Below are 19,192 nucleotides of genomic sequence, written 5' to 3'. Positions count from 1 at the left end.
CTCCCTCCCTCCCTCTTTCCTTTTCTTTCTCTCTCCCTCCCTCCCTCCATGCAGAGCCTTTTGTGAGGTGATGAAGCCCCCGGTGAGATTGCGAGCCGCCCCGCGCCGGTACGGGGTGGAATCGGAGACCGAGTCCATGGATATTGATGGCGAGGTGGCGGAGTGGAACCCTCAAGAGAAGCGACTGCTGCTGCGGGCGCTCAAGAAGCAGAGTGCGAGCAGGGAGCCAGATCTGAGCAGCATTGAGAGTGAGGTGCCTGGGAAGACCCGTGAACAGGTGGGCACCGAGCAAGGAGGGGACAGAAGAGGCCTGGGGCCGCCATGTGTGCAGGTGTCCCCCACCCCCCTGCAAAAACACCCCCCCCCACCACCCCCCCCCCCCCCCCCCCCCCCCATTTCGCCCCCCCAACCCACTCCTGGGTTTACCAGTAACACTGGTAGACGTCAGAGGTAGGTTCTTTACTCAGAGAGTGGTAGGGGCGTGGAATGCATTGCCGGAGAGGGTAGTGAAGTCGGCTTCATTAGGGGCATTTAAGTGGCTATTAGATAGGCATATGGATGATAGTATAAGATAGGGGTGGAGTTAGATAGACCTTAGGTTTAGGGTAGAAGTTCGGCACAACATCGTCGCCCTGTACTGTGCTGTACTGTTCTATGTTCACTGACCCTGTTTCCTGTGTCCTCAGATTGCCGTTTACCTCGAGGATTTGAAGGTGAGCTCCATCCGGAGTGTGTCTCAGCGGAACTATCTGGAGCGCCTCCGGGAGAAACACCTTCGTCAGCGACAACTCCGTGCCCCGCTGCAGGTCAGTTTGAAAACCAGCCAGTGGTTGCGATGAACTGTCAGGGAGTTATACTGTGGGCTGTGCCACCCACCCTGACATTGCGTTGGACTGGGCGTTTATAGTGCAGTTTATGTCACCTTGCCAGCAGACTGTACCAAAGGCTGTAGCACGCTGTCTCTCCATGTACGAACGCTGCTGTGAGATTTGGTTAAGATGGTATTTGATGGAATGTTTCAGCTCTTGATCATCGTTGGCTGGGCTCTTGTGTTAATAGAGAGAGTTGTGGAAGGGCAGTGATCGACTGACCTTTCTGAAGTGTGACGAATTTAATTGCCAAATTAAACAATTGGATTGACTGTAGATTCCAGTGTTTGGATAAATGGATTCACAGGAATGCGCAGCACAACAGAGATCCCAGGTATGGGAAGGGTGGAAAGGATGACAACATGTCATAGGAATGTGAGAAGAGCTTGAGAAAGAGAACAGCCTGTGTGGGAAATTATCAGACACAACTGAGTATTCCAAAAAGATGCGAGTTAAGAGAAATATGCCCAGCTTACGAGTGACATGGACTGTTATTATTGGACACTAGAAACTGGTAGTGTTGCTAAATACTGTGTAAAAAGTTGAACTGATGCCAAGGTGGAGACAAAAAAAGTCATGAGTACTTAATTGGGATCTGAAAAAGAATATCGCAATAAGGCCATTAGAAGTAGCTGCATTTGGCCCTCCAGCCTGCTCTGATATTCAGTAAGGTCATGGCTGATCTAACTGTGGAATCAGCTCCGTAATGCTGTTTCTCCCCACAACCCTTCACTCCTTGGTGATCAAAAATTGCCAAACCCAGCCTTGAATATATTGAATGACCCAGCCTCCGCTGCTCTGAGGGATAGGGAATTGCAAGCCCTCACAATCAACTGTGAGAAAGAAAGCCCTCCTTAACTCTGTCTTAAATAGAAACTTTGTAACTGTGTCACGAGTTATTAAATTACCTGAAATCGGCAGGGAAGCAGGTTTCCTGTCAAATCTCTCTCAGAATCGTGCCTGTTTCAATAAGATCACCTCTCGTTCTTCAAAATTCCATTGTGTATAGGCGCAGAAGTCTCAATTTTATCCCAAAGTTTCATCATAGGAATCTGCCTGGTGCACCATGCCTGATTGGCTTGCGATACATCCCTATCAAAAAGGAGACCAAAACCTTGTGTGAGCTCTTGATGTTGCCTCACCAATGGCGTGTAAGGTTTCAGCGAGAGGTACTTATTTTTATACTTCACTCCCTTTAGCAATAAAGGTCAACATTCCAATGAGGTTCAGAGTTGCTAACTATTGTGGCTGCATGTTAACCTTTCATGAATCATATGCAGTGTGAAATAGATCAGTTTGTACTGCAGCCTATCTCCAATGAAATAATATTCTGCTTTTTCTATTCCTGCTGTCAAAGTGAATGAGTACTTGCCTAAGGTCATTCCTGTCATGCGAATGCATCAGCGTTAGTTTGGAATTTGGTCACTGTGTATACTCATGTAATAAGTGCCATCTTCAGCCTGAAGCTCAACAACAGACTTGAGTTATAAAACTTGATGTAAACTAATACCCATCCCTTCAGCCTAAACCAAAATGTTTTTAAAAATCGTCACCTTTCTAATCATCAGGTCGATACCGACTCTCTTTTCGTTTCATTCTAATTCAATTTCGTTTTGGCTAACCCAGCAAAATTCAGTTTAATATTTACACATTTCACCCTTTAAATTCTCTTCCTGAGTATTGAAGATTGAAAGAAACACAAGCATTCTCGTTCCCCCTTTGACGATCTTTGCCTCAGAACCTTTGTCCTGCCATCATTTCCACCTTAAGGCACATCGGGTACACCACAGCAGAACTACCCATAATAGTTGGGCGACACGTTAGATTACCACCAACTCTTGGCACACCATATAGACCCCGGGGTGCAGCTGTACATTCAACCCTTAATCATCCTGCCAATTGGTCTCCTTAATCTCTTCGAGCCCCCCACTGCACCTGCTCACTTGGTTAGCTGCAGGTTGTGCCATATCTTCCATACCTATCTCAAAATTGCATTTCCCTGGTTAGATGTTTGAGTAGACGTGGTACAGGAAAAGAAAAATGATTCATGTATCGGTGAAAGATTGCATGTGCCTGTACTTTTGCCTCTGGATATCTACTAATTCCACATGAGAAGGGTAGAACTGAAACAAACATTGCAGTTCTGGATGGGGCACAGGGGGTCTCCACGTAGGATCCAATACTCCTATGGTTATTACCCAATACACTCCTCTTCCCATGTATTCCACTTGAGTCACTCCCGTGTAAAAACATAGAAAATAGGAGCAGGAGTAGGCCATTTGGCCCTTTGAGCCTGCACCATCACTCAATATGATCATGGTTGATCATGCAGTTTCCGTATCCCATTCCTGTTTTCTCTCCGTACCCCTTAATCCCTTTAGCTGCAAGGGCCACACCCAGCTCCCCCTTGAATGTATCTAGTGAACTGGCCCCAGCAACTTTGTGTGGGAGAGAATTCCACAGGTTCACAACTCTGAGTGAAGAAATTCTTCCTCCTCTCAGTCCTGAATGGCTTCCCCCTTAGACTGTTTTTTCTGGACTTCCCCAACATTGGGAACATTCTTTCTACATCTAGCCTGTCCAGTCCCATCAGGATTTTATATGTTTCTGATTTCCCCCCTCATTCTGCTAATTTCCAATAAGTAAAAGCCCAGTCGATCCAGTCTTTCTTCATACATCAGTCCTGCCATCCCGGGAATCAGTCTGGCGAACCTTCGTTGGCCTCCCTCAATAGCAAGAATGTCCTTCCTCAGACTAGGAGACCAAAACTACACACAATACTCAAGGTGTAGTCTCACCAAGGCCCTGTATAATTGCAGCAAGACATCCTTATTCTGATACTCAAATTCTTTCGCTATGAAGGCTAATGTGCTGTTAGCTTTCCTCACCGCCTGCTGCACCTGTACGCCAACCTTCAGCGACTGTTCCACTATGACACCCAGGTCTCGTTGCACCTCACCTTTTCCTAAACTACCACCATTCAGATGATAATTTGCCTTCCTGTTTTTGTGACCAATGTGGATAACCTCCCGTTTATGCACATTATATTGCATTTGCCAAGTATTTGCCCCCTCAGCCTGCCTATCTAAGTTACCCTGCAGCCTTTTAGCATCCTCCTCACAGCACACACTGCCACCCAGCTTAGTGTCATCTGCACATTTGGAGATATTGCATTCAATTCCTTCATCTAAATTGTTAATGTATATTGTGAACAGCTGGTGTCTCGGCACTGCGGCACCCCACTCGTCACTGTCTGCCACTCCGAAAAGGACCCGCTTATTCCAACTCTCTGCTTCCTGTCTGCCAACCAGTTCTCTATCCATGTCCATACATTACCCCAAATACCATGAGCTTTAATTTTATTTACTAATTTCTTGTGTGGAACCTTGTCAAAAGCCCTTTGAAAGTCCAGATACACAACATCTACTGATTCACCCTTGTCCACTCTTCTGGTCACATCCTGGAAAAAATTCCAGAAGATTTGTCAAGCATGATTTCCCTTTAGTGAATCCATGCTGACTAGGACCGATTCTGTCACCATGTTCCAAATGCACGGTTCTTACATTCTTAATAATTGACTCCAGCACTTTTCCCACCACTGATGTCAGGCGAACCAGCCCATAATTCCCTGTTTTCTCTCTGCATCCTTTTTTAAAAGGTAGGGTTACCTTAGTTACCCTCCAGTCCGTTGAAAATCTTACGGACTCTATAGAATGCTGGAAAATGATCACCAATGTGTCCATTATTTCTCGGGCCACCTCCTTTAGTACCCAGGGATGCACAGCATCAGAGTGTGGAACGTATTGGGTTTTAATTCCATCAATTTCCCCAATACCATTTCCTGACGAATAAGGATTTCCTTCAGTCTCCTGGCATTTCCTGAAGGCTATTTGTGTCCTCCTTAGCAAAGACCGATCCAAAATGTTTGCTCGACTGATCTGCTATCTCTTTGTTGTCCATTATGAATTCACCTGTAGGGGACCTACATTTATTTTCACCAGTCCTTTTCTTTTCAAATACCTATAGAAGCTTTTGCAGTCAGTTTTTATGCTTTCTGCAAGCTTACTCTCATTCTATTTTCCCTTTCCAAATTAAACCCTTCTCCTCCTCTGCTGACTTTTAAATTTCTCCCAGCCTTCAGGTTTGCTGCTTTTTCTGGCCAATTCATGCATCTCCTCTTTAGCTTTAACACTATTTCCGATTTCCCTTGCTAGCCATGGTTCAGCCACCTTCCCTGTTTTTCTTTTATGCCAGACAGGGATGTACAATTGTTGAAGTTCATCCATGTGTTCTTTAAATATCTGCTGTTGCCTATCCGTGGTCAACCCCTTAAATACCCTTGGCCAGCTTACCCTAGCCAATCCATGTCTCATACCATCAAAGTTAGCTTTTTATAAGTTTAGGACTCTAGTTTCAGATTTAATTGTCACTCTCCATCTTAACGAAGAATTCTACCATATTATGGTCACTCATCCCCAAGGATCTCGCACCACAGTGTTGCTAATTAACCTTCTCTCACTACACAATACCCAGTCTAGGATGGCCTACTTTTTACTTGGTTCCTTGACATATTGGTCGAGGAAACCATCCCTCGTATGTTTCCTGGAAATCCTCTTCCATCGCATTGCTTGCATTGGTTAGTTCAGTCAATATGCAGATTGAAGTCACCCGTAAGAACTGCAGTACGTTTACTGCAGGCATCTCTAATTTCCTGTTTCATGCCATCCCCAACATTACAGCTACTATTTGGTGATCTGTACACAATTCCCACTAACGGTTTTTTCCTTTGGTGTTCTGCAGCTCCACCCCTATGGATTCCACATTGTCCAGGCTAATGTCCTTTCTTGCTGTTGTGTTAATCTCGTCCTTAACCGGCAATGTTACCCCACCTCCCTTTGCTTTCCATCTATCTTTCCTGAAAATTGAATACCCCTGGATGTTCAGTTCCCATCCTTGGTCACCCTGGAGCCAGGTCTCTGTGATCCCAGTTATATCATATCCATTGATACCTGTTAATTCATCCGCCTTGTTACAAATGCTCCCCATATTGAGACACAAAGCCTTCAGGCTCATTTTTTTTTAATATTTATTGTCCTTTTCGAATTATTTGTGGTTTTTGTCTTTGGTTTCTCTGCCTTCCACTTTCACTTTTCCCTTTACTGTCATTTGTTTCTGTCTCCACTTTACTTCCCTCTGACTTCCTGCATTGGTTCCCATCCCCCTGCTGTATCAGTTTTAAACCCTCCCCAACAGCATTAGCAAACACTTCCAGTCGTGCCCGGGTGCAGACTGTTAGGTTTGTACTGGTCCCACCTCCCCCAGAACGAGTTCCGATGTCCCAGGAATTTGAATCCCTCCCTCTTACACCATCCCTCAAGCAATGCATTCATCTTAGCTATCCTGTCACTCCAACTCTGACTAGCACGTGGTACTGGCAGCGATCCCAAGATGACTACCTTTGAGTTCTTACTTATTAGTTTAACTCTTAACTCCCTAAATTCAGCTTGTAGGACCTCATCCTGTCGTTTTCACCTGTATTGTTGGTGCCTGTAAGCACAGTGATAGCTGGCTGTCCCCCCCTCCACACCCCCGAAACCCAGAGACTGTCCTGCAGCCACTCTAAGACATCCTTGACCCTTGCACCAGGGAGCCAGCATACACTCCTGGACTCTCGTTTGCGGCTGCAGAAACGCCAATCTATTCCCCTTACAATTGAATCCCCTATCACTATAGCTCTGCCACTCTTTTTCCTGCCTCCGTGGGCAGCAGAGCTAGCCACAGTGCCACACACTGAGCTGCTGCCATCTCCCCCAGCAGGAAGCAGAATGGTGTATCTGTTTTGGAGGGAGATGACCACAGAGGACCCCTGCGCTGCCTTCCTGCTCTTCCTCTGTCTGTTGGTCACCGATTCCCTGTCTTCCTCAGTAATTTTTATCTGCGGTGTGACCAACTTACTGAACGTGCTATCCGCGATTCCCTCAGCCTTGCAGATGCTGCAAAGTGAATCCAGCCGCAGCTCCAGAGCTGTCGAGCAGTCAGACAGGAGCTGCAGCTGGGGACACTTGCTGCACACGGAAGAGTAAGGGACGTTGTAAGGGTCCTTGAATTCCCACATCGCACAGGAGAAGCATGGCCCAGATCTGGAATCTCCTTCCATGCCTTAATCCTTAAGTTGACTTAACAACAACAAAGCAAAGAGAAAATAAAAGAGAAACTACATATCAGTCACCAGCCACTTGCTTAACTGGGGGCTGTGACACCATGTTTCAGTTTCCTTCTACTTTTCCCTTGGCCTCATGTCTTCAGCTGCAGTAGTTCCCTCCTCCTCTGACTGCTGCTCCTCCCGGCTCCTTCACACTCTTTTTCTGGGTCTCGATCTCCCGGCTCCACTCCTCCCCTGCTTCCCCCAAACTCCCACAGTTAGCTTCACTCTGTGCAGCTCGCATGTTAGGCCTGGCTTTTCTTCCCACGCCTTTTCCTGCTTCTCTCGACTTCTCCCAGAATCCAGTGCGGTCACTTCTCACTAATGCCCATTGGATACTCCGCTGAGGTTACTTGCATGGTAGGATTAACACTAGCATTAAAAACCAGACAAAGCTTCCTCTGCATTGTAGATGGGGTGGGGGCAAACAACAGCTACTTTCCCCATTCTACAGCCTATCAGGGTGTACTCTGAAATCACATACCTGACTGTAAACCGTGGAGTGAATATTGTTGTACAATTGTATAACATCTCCCATCCTAACTTCAATATTTTCTACTTGGGATTCTTTGAGGTTTCTCTTTCCTTGTAATAATGGGAGTGGTTAGCACTGCTCGTAACAACATTCAATATCTAACCACACAATTACCCTTGAGCAAATACACAATACGCTAAACCACTGGGTTGACAGCCAGCCAAATTCATTGATCCAGATGTTGAGTTCTTGAGCTGGTCAATGGTAATCCAGAAGGGAACTCCTCACAATGAAGCTATTGCATACAGTTCCAGGGTAGGGATCAACATCTGGACCTCTCCAACTAGATCCTGGGAGTTCCGCCATCCCTTTGTCTGGATCTGTTAGCCTTGACTTCAAGACTTGCTTTAACAGGGCCGGGAATATCCTGACCTTTTGGTCTAGAGTTAACCACTCTTACTCCTGTATCAAACACAGTCATCAGATCATTAATCAATCCCCTACTTTTTTGTCGCTATCATTTCCTTCCCTTGATTTGTCCTCAATGCGGATTCCCCAGACCAAATCGCAGCCTGTAATCCCCAACCTGAATTTCTAACCTGACTAATTATTCCAGCTGTTCCCAATAAGAGCAGTTTGGTCAGTTGTTGGGTTTCTGAGACGTTCAAGAAGACAGGTGCCAAATAATGGTGTTCATTGTCATATAAAACTTCTCACTAAAATCGGACTATTTTGCAGCCCAGGCATCTGTTCTGTACATCAAGCTGAGTCACTGACCAGGTTGTGGATGAAGTTGTAGACTTGCTCGCCGAGCTGGTGGGTTTGATTGCAAACGTTTCGTCGCCCTGCTAGGTAACATGGTCAGTGCGCCTCCAGTGAAGAGTTGGATTTCTGCCCTGCCTGTTATTTATATGCCTTGGTTTGTTTGGGATAGTTGGTATTACTTCCAGTTCTGTTTCTCAGTGGTTTGTACCCAGTGTCTAATTCAATGTGTTTGTTGATGGAGTTCTGGTTGGAATACCAGGCCTCCAGGAATTCCCTGGCATGTCTCTGTTTGGCTTATGCGATTATGGACATGTTGTCCCATTCGAATTCGTGTCCCTCTTTGTCCACGCGTAGTGAGACAAGCGAGAATTAGTTGTGTCTCTTGGTAGCTACGCACAGACAAAGAGGGACACGAATTCGACTGGGACAACACCTCCATAATCGCACAAGCCAAACAGAGACACGGTGAGCAAGTCTACAGCCTCGTTCACTGACCATCACGATGGATCAGTGTAACCCGGGGTAAGCTATGGTGGATCCCAATAAACAGTAACCGTTCAGATTCCAGAATAATGCCAAACCTGTGCATGGCACTTAGCCTTGGTCCCCTTGGTACTGTGTCTGCGTTTTTTTTTGTCTTGAAGCTACGTGACAACTGTTGACCTCCAATTCCACCTTGGCAGCGATCAAAACATTGGGCGTACACTTTGAATTTTGGGAGTCTGAGTTCCACTGTCTGTTCAGTCTGGCACTGGACATGAGCCGTTCCCTTTGAGTTAATGCAAATCCGATCATTCTGACACACTCATTGGGAAATTCAAACTCTGGCCGAATCCTCCTCTTCAGCCAGATTCATCCTCGCCACAGCAGTAACCGTGTTTATGGCCACAGTCTGGTAGGACTTGAAATCATACAGTGCAGGTAGAAGCCTTTTGCCCCACTAGGTCTGCACTGCCTGTCTGGAGAGCATCCCACTCAGACCCACCCATTCCCCCGCATTTCCCATGGCTAATCCACCTCGCCTGCACATCCCTGAACACTATGGGGCACGTTAGCATGACCAATCCACCCTAACCTGTACATCTTTGGACTGTGGGAGGAAACCCATGCAGACACAAGGAGAAGATGCAGACTCCACACAGAACCGTCACCCAAGGCTGGAACTGAACCTTGGTCCCCGGTGCAGGTGGCTGCAGGGCCAACCAGTGTGCCACCTTGCTGCCCCGGTCATTCTACATGCTGTGCAGAAGGAATCTGTGGGTCACTTCATGCTCGTACAAAGAAACGCTGACACCGTCTAAAGGCCTCGTAGCATGAGCCTCGCTGTTACAGTTAAGAATAAAATTTTGGGTGAGCAGGGTCCATGATTTCAGAGGTGGTCTCCATTTCTGGACACTGCTTTGGGTAGAAGTATAGTTGGGGTTTACCTGTCCCCCTCCTGTCTTTTGGGAGGGTTGGAGGGGTTCATCCTCCTTGGCCCAAATCACTGAGCTTATGGGAGAGTCAGCTTCCTTTAGGAGCCTGCAGCCAGCCCCCCTCGTCCTGTGCTCTGAGTGCAGTGCAGGCATCCTCTTTGCTTGGTTAATATGGACCCATGTGGCATTCTTTGGCAGTTGGACGGCATAGGCTGTGGGAGACCAGCCTTGCCCCGTATCCAAGGGCTCAAACACTCCCACCGTGGTCCCATATCATCTCGTGATCCCCAGTATCCCACTCCTGTGCGGAGCTGGAGGAACACAGCAGGCCAGGCAGCTTCAGAGGAGCAGGAAAGCTGACGTTTCGGGTTGGGACCCGACTCCTGTGTATTTTGTTTGGCATCTGTGATAATTTACTTTGCTGGTACCTCTTCGCAGTGTCACAGGCAGCTTGCCTGTCGAATTGCTGTGACCATTCCCACAGATTGCGATTGAATTGATGTTTGTTTACCTTGCTGGACTGACAGTGTCCCGTGAGCCTGCCTTGATGCTAGATTGTGGGGAGTGTACTCCCCTCCCTTTAGATTTTTGTCGTTTCTGAGGTATTCTTTATGCAGAACCATTTTAGCAATCCTGTTCCCATGTCTTCCACTATTCCTAAAGACCGTGGGGCACTGTATCACCAGCAATCTCAAGGTGGGTTGCTTCACCAGTCTCGTAAAGTGACTATTCTGATCTGATTCCACATATCCAGTATCAAACACTTCCTTTATGAGGGTTCTTGCTGTCCACACAGCTATGGCTGACCTACAGGAGAAAGCCCCCACTAACTGTGCCTGACCAAGCAATGAGTGTTCCCTTTCTTAGTTGTTGGCAGATAAAGTTGATCTGTATAGATCACCATGGCCCCTCTACCCCTCCGTTAACCCCCAATTCAACCTTCCCGTCCTGGGTTACTCTGCCGACAGCCCAAACTTCCGTTCACAAGGGCATCCACGTGCCACCACATTCCCCGGCCACCAGCCCAAACCGTTCCTAATTCCCTCACTTCCTCAATGTCCCGCACCTGGGCTTCCGTACGTCACCCCCTGTCGGAAATCCTCTTCATTTTCCTCAATTTGTGTCTGCCATTGCATTGGGACCTTGGCTAAGAGTTCTTGCAAATCAGGTGGTTTCATCCACAAGGCAGGGAATGGCCACAATCCCTAGTTCTTCCACCATTTCCCCCACAGGAGACAGTCATTGATCGTACGCACTGCCACACAGTTAGCAGTGAGCCAGTTAGCTGTAACACTCCTTTACACCGTTAGCAATGAGCCAATTAGCTGTAATGCTCCTTTATACCATTAGCAGTGAGCTAACTGGCCGTAATGCCCCTTTACACCGTTAGCACTGAGCCAACTGGCTGTAACACTCATTTAGTTCACTCTCCCTGTTTTGTTAAAATCCACTGAGACTCAGAGGTTTGAAATCATCACCAGTGAACATCTCCAGCTAGTCTGGTTGCCCACTGGAGAGGGGAGATTCCCATGATTTCAGTGGAACAATGTACAACCACTAAATGTGTTCCTTGCCCCCCATGGCTTCAGCATAGAGCTTTTCACTGCATACACCTTTCCCGTAGGCTTCTGTTCTGGCCCCACCTTCGTATCCAGTTGTCTCTTTGAAACAAAAGATCATTTTCCTCAACTTTGCAGCTTCCATATTATCCGTGGCTGCAGGGTGGAATTCCTCCAAACGTTGCCTGAATGTGGGAAGGATTAGCCTATCAGAGTCCTTGACCAGGAAGTTAAGGTGGCCTCTGAACCACAGGAACGGCTGTGTTATATATACAGAGTCCACAGTTGATCTGTGTACAAGGCTCAGGCTCTTGTTTAGGCCCTTGTCAGAGATTAGCTCAGGTCTTTGATCTGTTTGTCCCCTGAGTACCACCCATGGCAACTAACACATCATTTTAAAGAGCAGGGTATTCTCCTGTTCCCCGTTCAGGTATAGTGGAGAGGGCAACAAGCACGTAACTGGATAAGGTCAGTAACAATGCTTTCCATTCTACCCTCAGGCTCCCAATCCAAATTATGGAAGGTATGATCCAACTCACAGAAATCCTTCTCAAAGCCTAATTTAGCACGTTTTACAGCCATTTCCCTTAATTGGTCTGGGGGAGTATGGTACCACGTATTTGCCATCCATCTCCCGTGCTGCCTCTTTCACACCCAGCTTATGTCAACTGTGTACCTTAGGGGTCATGAGGGGATTTTTACAGGAAGTCTGAAGTAGGGGGGGACTGTCCACTCGACTGAACAAAGCTTTCAGCAAAATCTGTAGCTCGGGTTGTGGGTGAGGTTGTTGACTTGCTCACCGAGCTGGCTTGTGTTCGTTCAGACGTTTTGTCACCATGTTAGGTAACATCATCAGTGAGGCCTCTGATGAAGCGATGTTGTTCTACTCCGCTTGGAATTTATACTTATGGTGAGTTGTGCCATTTCTGGTTTTGTTCTGTATGGGTTTGTATATGGGGTCCAATTCTCTCTGTTTGTTGATTGCATTTTGGCTTGAGAATCATGCCTCGGCATTCTCGTGTGTGTCTATGTTTGGCTTGGGCTACTATGGTTACCTTGTCCCAGTTAAACTGATGGCCTTCATTGTCTGAATGTACCGATAATAGGGAAATTTCGTCCTGCCGTTTTGCTGCTAGCTGATGTTCATGTATTCTGATGGCTAGTTTCCTTCCTGTCTGTCCGATGTAATGTTTGTGGCAGTCTTTGTAAACTACGTTGGTTCTGCATGTTGTGGGAATGGGCTCATTAATCCTTGTGAGTGTTGTGTACTACCATGATTCCTAGTGGTCCTGGGATGTTACCTAGCATGGTGATGAAACATCTGAACAAAAATAAGCCAGCTCGACGAGCAAGTCAACAACTTCATCCTCTGACTCGCAATCACTAGTATCTCCCTCACCTTTGACCTCCCATAGCCTGTCCATTTTATCTTGATGTGAGACACAATTCTCTGCCTGTTTCTTTGCTCAGGCGCTGAGCTATTGTCAGGTCTGCACACTGCTGTTTGCTTCCTCAGCTGTGCAGCACTGTTTAATTTCCTTTTCGCTCAGCCTGTCACACTGCTGATAATTATTGACACACTGACTTTCAACAAGTTGTACTTGGCTGCACCGCATCCCCCTTTCTGACTCCCTATTTGTTTGATTCCTGTATTTGTCCCTGCTGACGTGTCCTCCTCAAGTTGTCTTGACAACTTCTCCTGCCTTCCTCTCCTAATTTTTGGTTCAATTCCTGTACCTTCTATTGTGAATTATTTTCTTACAATGCCATTAACCAAATGGCCTTTTTCATTCAAGCCTTACAAGTAGACCCGTGAGTCCACTCTTTGGCTTCCTGGTCTGGGTCCCCACTGCTCAAAATAGTATGGACCCACCTATTGTTTAAAGGAACCTTCTTTGCCATGTAAACTTCAAATGTTCCTTCCATTACCTGGCCTAGTTATTTCCTTATATTCACCCCTCCTGGCAGCCTCACCAATAAGCTGTAGGCTTTTATTCCTACTATTCCTGGTCCATCAAGTTTATTCTGGATACCAATAACCTGAGGTAGTGGAATACATCCAAAGTACCACAAAAAATTCTGCAACATTCTTAACTATGCAACGCTTACAATTTCAAGTCAGTGCATTGAGTGTAGGAGTTGGGAGGTCATGTTGTGGCTGTACAGAACATTGGTTAGACCACTTTCAGAATACTGCGTTCAGTTCTGGTCTCCCTGCTATAGGAAAGATGTTGTTAAATTTGAAAGGGTTCAGAAAAGATTCACAAGGATGTTGCCAGGGCTGGAGGGTTTAAGCTGCAGGGAGAGGTTTAATAGGCTGGGGCTATTTTCCCTGGAGCATCGGACGCTGAGGGCTGACCTTATAGAGATTTATAAAATCATGAGGGGCATGGATAGGTTTTTTCCCAGGGTAGGAGAGTCCAAAACTAGTGGACATAGATTTAAGGTTTGAGAGCAAAGTATAAAAGGGACCTAAGGGGCAACATTTTCACACAGAGGGTGGTGTGTGTGTGTGGAATGAGCTGCCGGAGGCTGGTACATTTGAAGGGTATCTGGATGGGTACATGAATAGGAAGGGTTTAGAAGGATATTGGGCCAAATGGGACTCGATATCTGGTCAGTGTGGAAGACTTGGACCAAAGGGTCCGTTTCCATGCTGTACAACTCTGACTCTTGACCGAAGATCATCAGGTGATCAGCCTGCTCTGTCTCAACTTCTCATCATTGATCAAACAACTCCTTTCCCGGAGCTTGCTAAATTCTTACTGCGAGCCAACTGCTTCTCTATATCAGGATGCTGCACATTCACAGTCTTGACATGTTCCAGTCTCCTCAAATGACCGCCATGTTTTCCATGTCAGTTTGATTAATTAACCCATTAAGACTTGCTGTCTCTACTTGGAAAAACATTCATATCTTGTCTTAACAAAAATGTAACTTGTCATCACTTTTATGTCATCCAGTCAGTTGTATGATACTGAGCTCTGTTACACGTTCATTGCAAATTTCAGCAGATAAATTGTCCACATGATCACATCTGATTGACTGCGTATGTTATAAACAAAGCACTGTTTGGTGACAGTGAAACTTTGAGGTGACTGTGCACACACATTCACACGGAATGCACACATGCACCTCCGGGCCCAGTATGTTCTGTGATGTGCAAAGGTCCGTGTTGTGTGTGTGAACAGAACAGGTGTGAACATGAAATGGTTGTTGGAAAGGGCATGGGGAGGAGAATGGATGCAGATTGGGGAGGGGAAAATCAGAAGAGAATGGACAGAGGGGCGGGGGGACTCAGCAGCTTGCAACAGACAGAGAATGGGGCATGATTGACTGCCTGAATATCTCTCCCCAGTCCTCCCCACTTCTCTGTCCCCCCACGTTTTCCCCCCCCCCACCTTTCTCTCTTTACACCGTCCCGTCCCCCCGCCTGTTCTGTTCCACCCCCTGGTTCTCTCACGCCCCTGACCACCTTGCCCCATCCTCCCTCCCTTGTTCAGTTCATCAGCCCATCACCAAGTTTCATGTCTTCTAGGACTTGGAACAGTACAGCACAGGAACGGGCCCTTTGGCCCACAAAGTTGTACCAAGCATGATGCCAAATTAAACTAATCCCTTCTGCCTGCCATTGGTCTGTATCCCTCCATTCCTTGCATTTTCATGCGCTTATCTAAATGTCCCTTAAATGCTCCTATCGTATCTGCCTCCACCACCATTCCCTGGCAGTGTGTTCCAGACGCCTACCACTCTCTGTGTTTTTTAAAAAAAAAAAAAAAAAACCCCCCCCCTCACATCTCCTTTGAACTTTCCCCCTCTTGCCCTAAATGCATGCCCCCTAGTATCAGAGATTTGAAATCTAGGGAAAAAAATTCTGACTGTCAACCCTATCTGTGCATCTCATAACTTTAAAAACTTCTATCAAGTTTCCCTTCAGCCTCCACTGCTCCAGAGAAAACAACCTTAGTCTGTCCAGCCTCTCCTTATAGCTTATGCCCTCTAATCCAGGCAGCATTCTGGTAAACCTCTTCTGCACCCTCTCCAAAGCCGCCGCATTCTTCTTGTAATGTGACAACCAGAATTGAACACCAAAGTCTTATCGTATTGAGATGGATAGGAAACTGGTTGACAGATGAAACAAAAAGTAGGAATTAATGGGTCCTTTACAGATTGGCAGGCAATAACAGTATGGTGCCACAGGGATTGGTGCTGGGACCCCAGCTATTCACAACATATATTAATGATTTTGATCAGTGAACAAAATGTAATATCTCAAAGTTTGCAGATGATATCAAGTTGGGTGGGAGGGTGAACTGTGACGAGGATGCAGAGATCCTTCACCATGATCTGGATAGGTTGGGTGAGTGGGAAATTCAATGGTAGATGCAGTATAGTTTGGATAAATGTGAGGTTATTCACTTTGGAAGCAAAAACAAGAAGGCAGATTACTACCTGAATGGCTGTAAATTGAGAGAGGGGAGTGTGCAGTGGGACCTGGGTGTCCTTGTGCAGCAGTTGCTGAAGGTAAGCATGCAGATGCAGCAGGTGGTAAAGAACGCAAATGGTATGTTGGCCTTCATTGCGAGAGGTTTCGAATATAGGAGCGGGGATGTGTTGTTGCAGTTATACAGGGCCTTAGTGAGACCACATCTTGAATGTTGTGTGCAGTTTTGGTCTCCTTTTCTGAGGAAGGATGCTTTTGCTCTCGAGGGAGTGCAGCGAAGGTTTACCAGGCTGATTCCGGGGATGGCGGGTCTTACATATGAGAAGAGATTGATTAGGTTAGGATTGTTTTCGCTGGAGTTCAGACAAATGAGAGGATGTCTCATAGAGGGTTATAAAAATCTAACAGGACTGGACAGGGTAGATGCAGGGAGGATGTTCCCAATGGTGGGTGTGTCCGGGACCAGGGGTCACAGTATGAGGATTTGGGGTAGACCATTTAGGACGGAGATGAGAAGACATTTCTTCACCCAAAGAATGGTGAGCCTGTGGAATTCATTATCACAGGAAGTTGTTGATGCCAAAACATTGAATATATTTAAGAGTGTATTTAGATATAGCTCTTGGAGTGAAAGGGATCAAAGGTTATGGGGAGAAAGCAGGATTAGGCTATTGAGTTGGACGATCAGCCATGATCGTGAAGAATGGCAGAGCAGGCTTGAAGAGGCGAATGGTGGTCTCCTGCTCCTGTCTTCTATGTTTCTGTTAAGCGGCAACATGATATCCTGATTCTTGTGCTCAATTTGTCCTCATTTCATTCTCCCTTAATTTCATTTTGTCTAATCCAGCAAATTTTAGGTTCATTTCTACAATGCCTTCACATCACCAGCATGTCCACCACATGCGACTCCAGACCCACAGCAATGTGGTTGACTCTCAGCTGCCCTCTGGCGAATAGGGATGGGCAGTAAATGCTGCCTAAAAGCGACGCCCACATCCCGTGAATGAGTAAAAATCTGATCAGTGAACTGTGTAGCTTTTTTTTTAACTCTGAATGACACCAGTTAAAATAGGAAAGCTTTATTCAAACAAGTTGTAGGTTCCTTAGGGATAAAGAAGCAGAGTTATGAACAGATACTTACTGAGTTTGAAACAAGTACTCGGAAGAGGAAAGAACAAGACCACTGGTTCCTGGAACAAAGAGGTTAACACACCAAGTCCGATTTAGCAGCTTAGATCGTATCTGTTGTTAGATAAGTGGTGTTTTGTTCTACACGTGAATCTGCAAGGCAGCAGATTTTTGGGCAGGAGAAGGTTCTTTCATCTTCATTCATTCTGTGTTTTCAGTACTTAGTTCTACAACAGAACTGTGTGTGTGACCTTTTTGCCCTCCCTTGGAGGATGCTCCTCAAAGCTACCCTCTTGGAGTTTTGCACACTAGCTGTTAGCCAGCTTTTAATAAAAATATATATCATTCAAAGCTCAAAATGGCATTGTTAATTTTGAGGAATCCCTGAGCAAAGCTGATTATGCAGAAGCCCTTTCAGGTTCTTTCTCCTGCCTGCTGTTTCTCTCTGAAGCTGGAATTCTCACACCTCCTTCGTCTCTTTGCAAATTCATGTATTTTAAGAGTCTATGTGTCTCTGCCACGCACCTAAAGCTGCATAGTCAGGTGACTTTGTAGCAGCTTTTTCAAAGATTTCGAAGATTCTTAGTTGATTCGAATCAGATTATTTTCCTTAAAGGCTAATTGAATGTTCCTTTGCTACCAGGTTTGAAATTATTTATCGTCTTCATAGCCAACTATTCTCTCTCATACAGTGCCCTCCTCTTCCTTATCCTCGCAGTGGCCCCCTTTCATCTCTGCCCTCATTCACATTCCTGCCTACCCTGTTTCCTGCTCAGCCCCAGTTGAAGAACTTGTCAAGTCAAGGCCCCTCTTGTTTCAATTCAGTCACCTTTAACTTGACTAGATTTACTGTAGTCACATGTACCTAAGTACAGTGAAAAGCTTTTTGTTTTGTGAGCAGTACGGGCAGATCATAGCAAATAAAGACATACAGATCACAGGATGCTTAGACAGAGCGAGGCGTACAGGTTACACTGCATGGGAGGTGTACAAAACAAGATCAACATTATTTGAAGTTAGAGAGGCAGTGTAATAACAGCAGGGAAGAAGCTGTTCTTAAACCTTGTATGTTCAAGTTTCTTTATTTTCTGTCTGACGGAAGAGATTGGAAGAGAGCTTTACTGGTGTGGGAGGAGTCTTTGTTGTCGGTAGCTTTTCCGTGGCAATGAAAGTGTAGATGGAGTCCATGGATGGGAGGTTAGTTTGTGTGATGGTCTGGGCTGGTAATCTCCCCTGTCTAACCTTTTCTCATAAGGCAATCTGCTTATTCCATGTATTACTTCAGTAAACCTTCTCTGAACTGCTGCCAATGCATTACCATCCTCCTGTAAGTTATAGTGACCCAGTACTGTACACAGTACTCCAGAAGCAATCTCACAATTGCCCTGTATCACTGAGGCATAGTCTCCCTACTGTGGCATTCAGTTCCTATCATAATAAATCGTAACATTCAACAAGTTTTCCTGATTGCCTGTAATGTTCTTGCCCTTCACCACAAAGCGTGAGAATTAACATAACGGAGAAGCAAAAATAAACCTGGGAGGAGCCATCGAGATTCCATCGATAAGTAGAAGTAATGACTGATTGATTGGCAATCTCCTGAGCATGCTGGGTTTTGCCAGTGTTGTTGTGTAAGCAGTTGAGAAGTTTGGGCTTTGAAGGGATGAATGTTAAATTCAAGCTTGCATTAAGCTCCAGTTTGTGTCAGCCTGTAGTATCTTCACATTCTGAGCAAAACTTTAGGAAGTATACACTGGATTTGAAGAAAAGTGGAGATTCACAGAAATGATACAGTGACCACGAGGGTGAAGTTGTTCAGACACATTGCACAAAATCAAAATGGTATTTCTTTGAAGGTTAAGTTGTGATACTCTTGCAGATAGTGAAGATTCTTAAGTTGTCCGAGTTCGATATAAGTCAGCAATCAGCCACGATTCACATGAAGGGTGCTGTTGTTTGCATCTGTTGCAGATCTGGACGGAGCTCGCTGAGGAAATGACGGGGGAATTGGGCAAAGTGATTTCAGCGGCATTCTCACAGGTAGATGGCACTGGAGGGTCGTGCACACCGCTTGCTGTTGGGGGGAGAGTGGAAGGGGGGAGGTGGGGTATCTGACAGGAGGGAAAATGGAAGGGGAGTGCTGGGGGAACAGGATGGATTTACAGAGGGAGTGGAGTGTGGGGGAAATGTCAGAGGGAGTGTGGGAGAATGAAAAGAGATTGAGGGTTGGGAGAAAGGGAGTGAGGGGATGAGGGAATCGGAGAAGTGTGAGATGAGGAAGCTATCACAGGGAGTGAGGGGGAGAATGAATCATGGGGGCGTGAAAGGAGGAGGA

The 19,192-nt window shown here is 46.1% G+C and overlaps 1 protein-coding gene across 1 annotated transcript in view; it reads left to right on the top strand.

Moving 5' to 3' along the window:
* The window catches only part of snapc2 (small nuclear RNA activating complex, polypeptide 2), a 39,775-nt gene that overhangs the window by 15,445 nt on the left and 5,138 nt on the right, over nt 1–19,192 (top strand). The window contains exons 2-4 of the mRNA XM_048620197.1: nt 55–277; nt 687–806; nt 18,829–18,897. Of these exons, the coding sequence (XP_048476154.1) occupies nt 71–277; nt 687–806; nt 18,829–18,897 (396 nt within the window). The 5' untranslated portion in view covers nt 55–70. The remainder of the gene's footprint in view (nt 1–54; nt 278–686; nt 807–18,828; nt 18,898–19,192) is intronic.

Source organism: Rhincodon typus, chromosome 45 (genome assembly GCF_021869965.1).
Source record: "Rhincodon typus isolate 14 chromosome 45, sRhiTyp1.1, whole genome shotgun sequence".
Taxonomy (NCBI): Eukaryota; Metazoa; Chordata; class Chondrichthyes; order Orectolobiformes; family Rhincodontidae; genus Rhincodon; species Rhincodon typus.
Note: the sequence above shows the minus strand (reverse complement) of the source record. Positions and strands in the feature narration are given on the sequence as shown.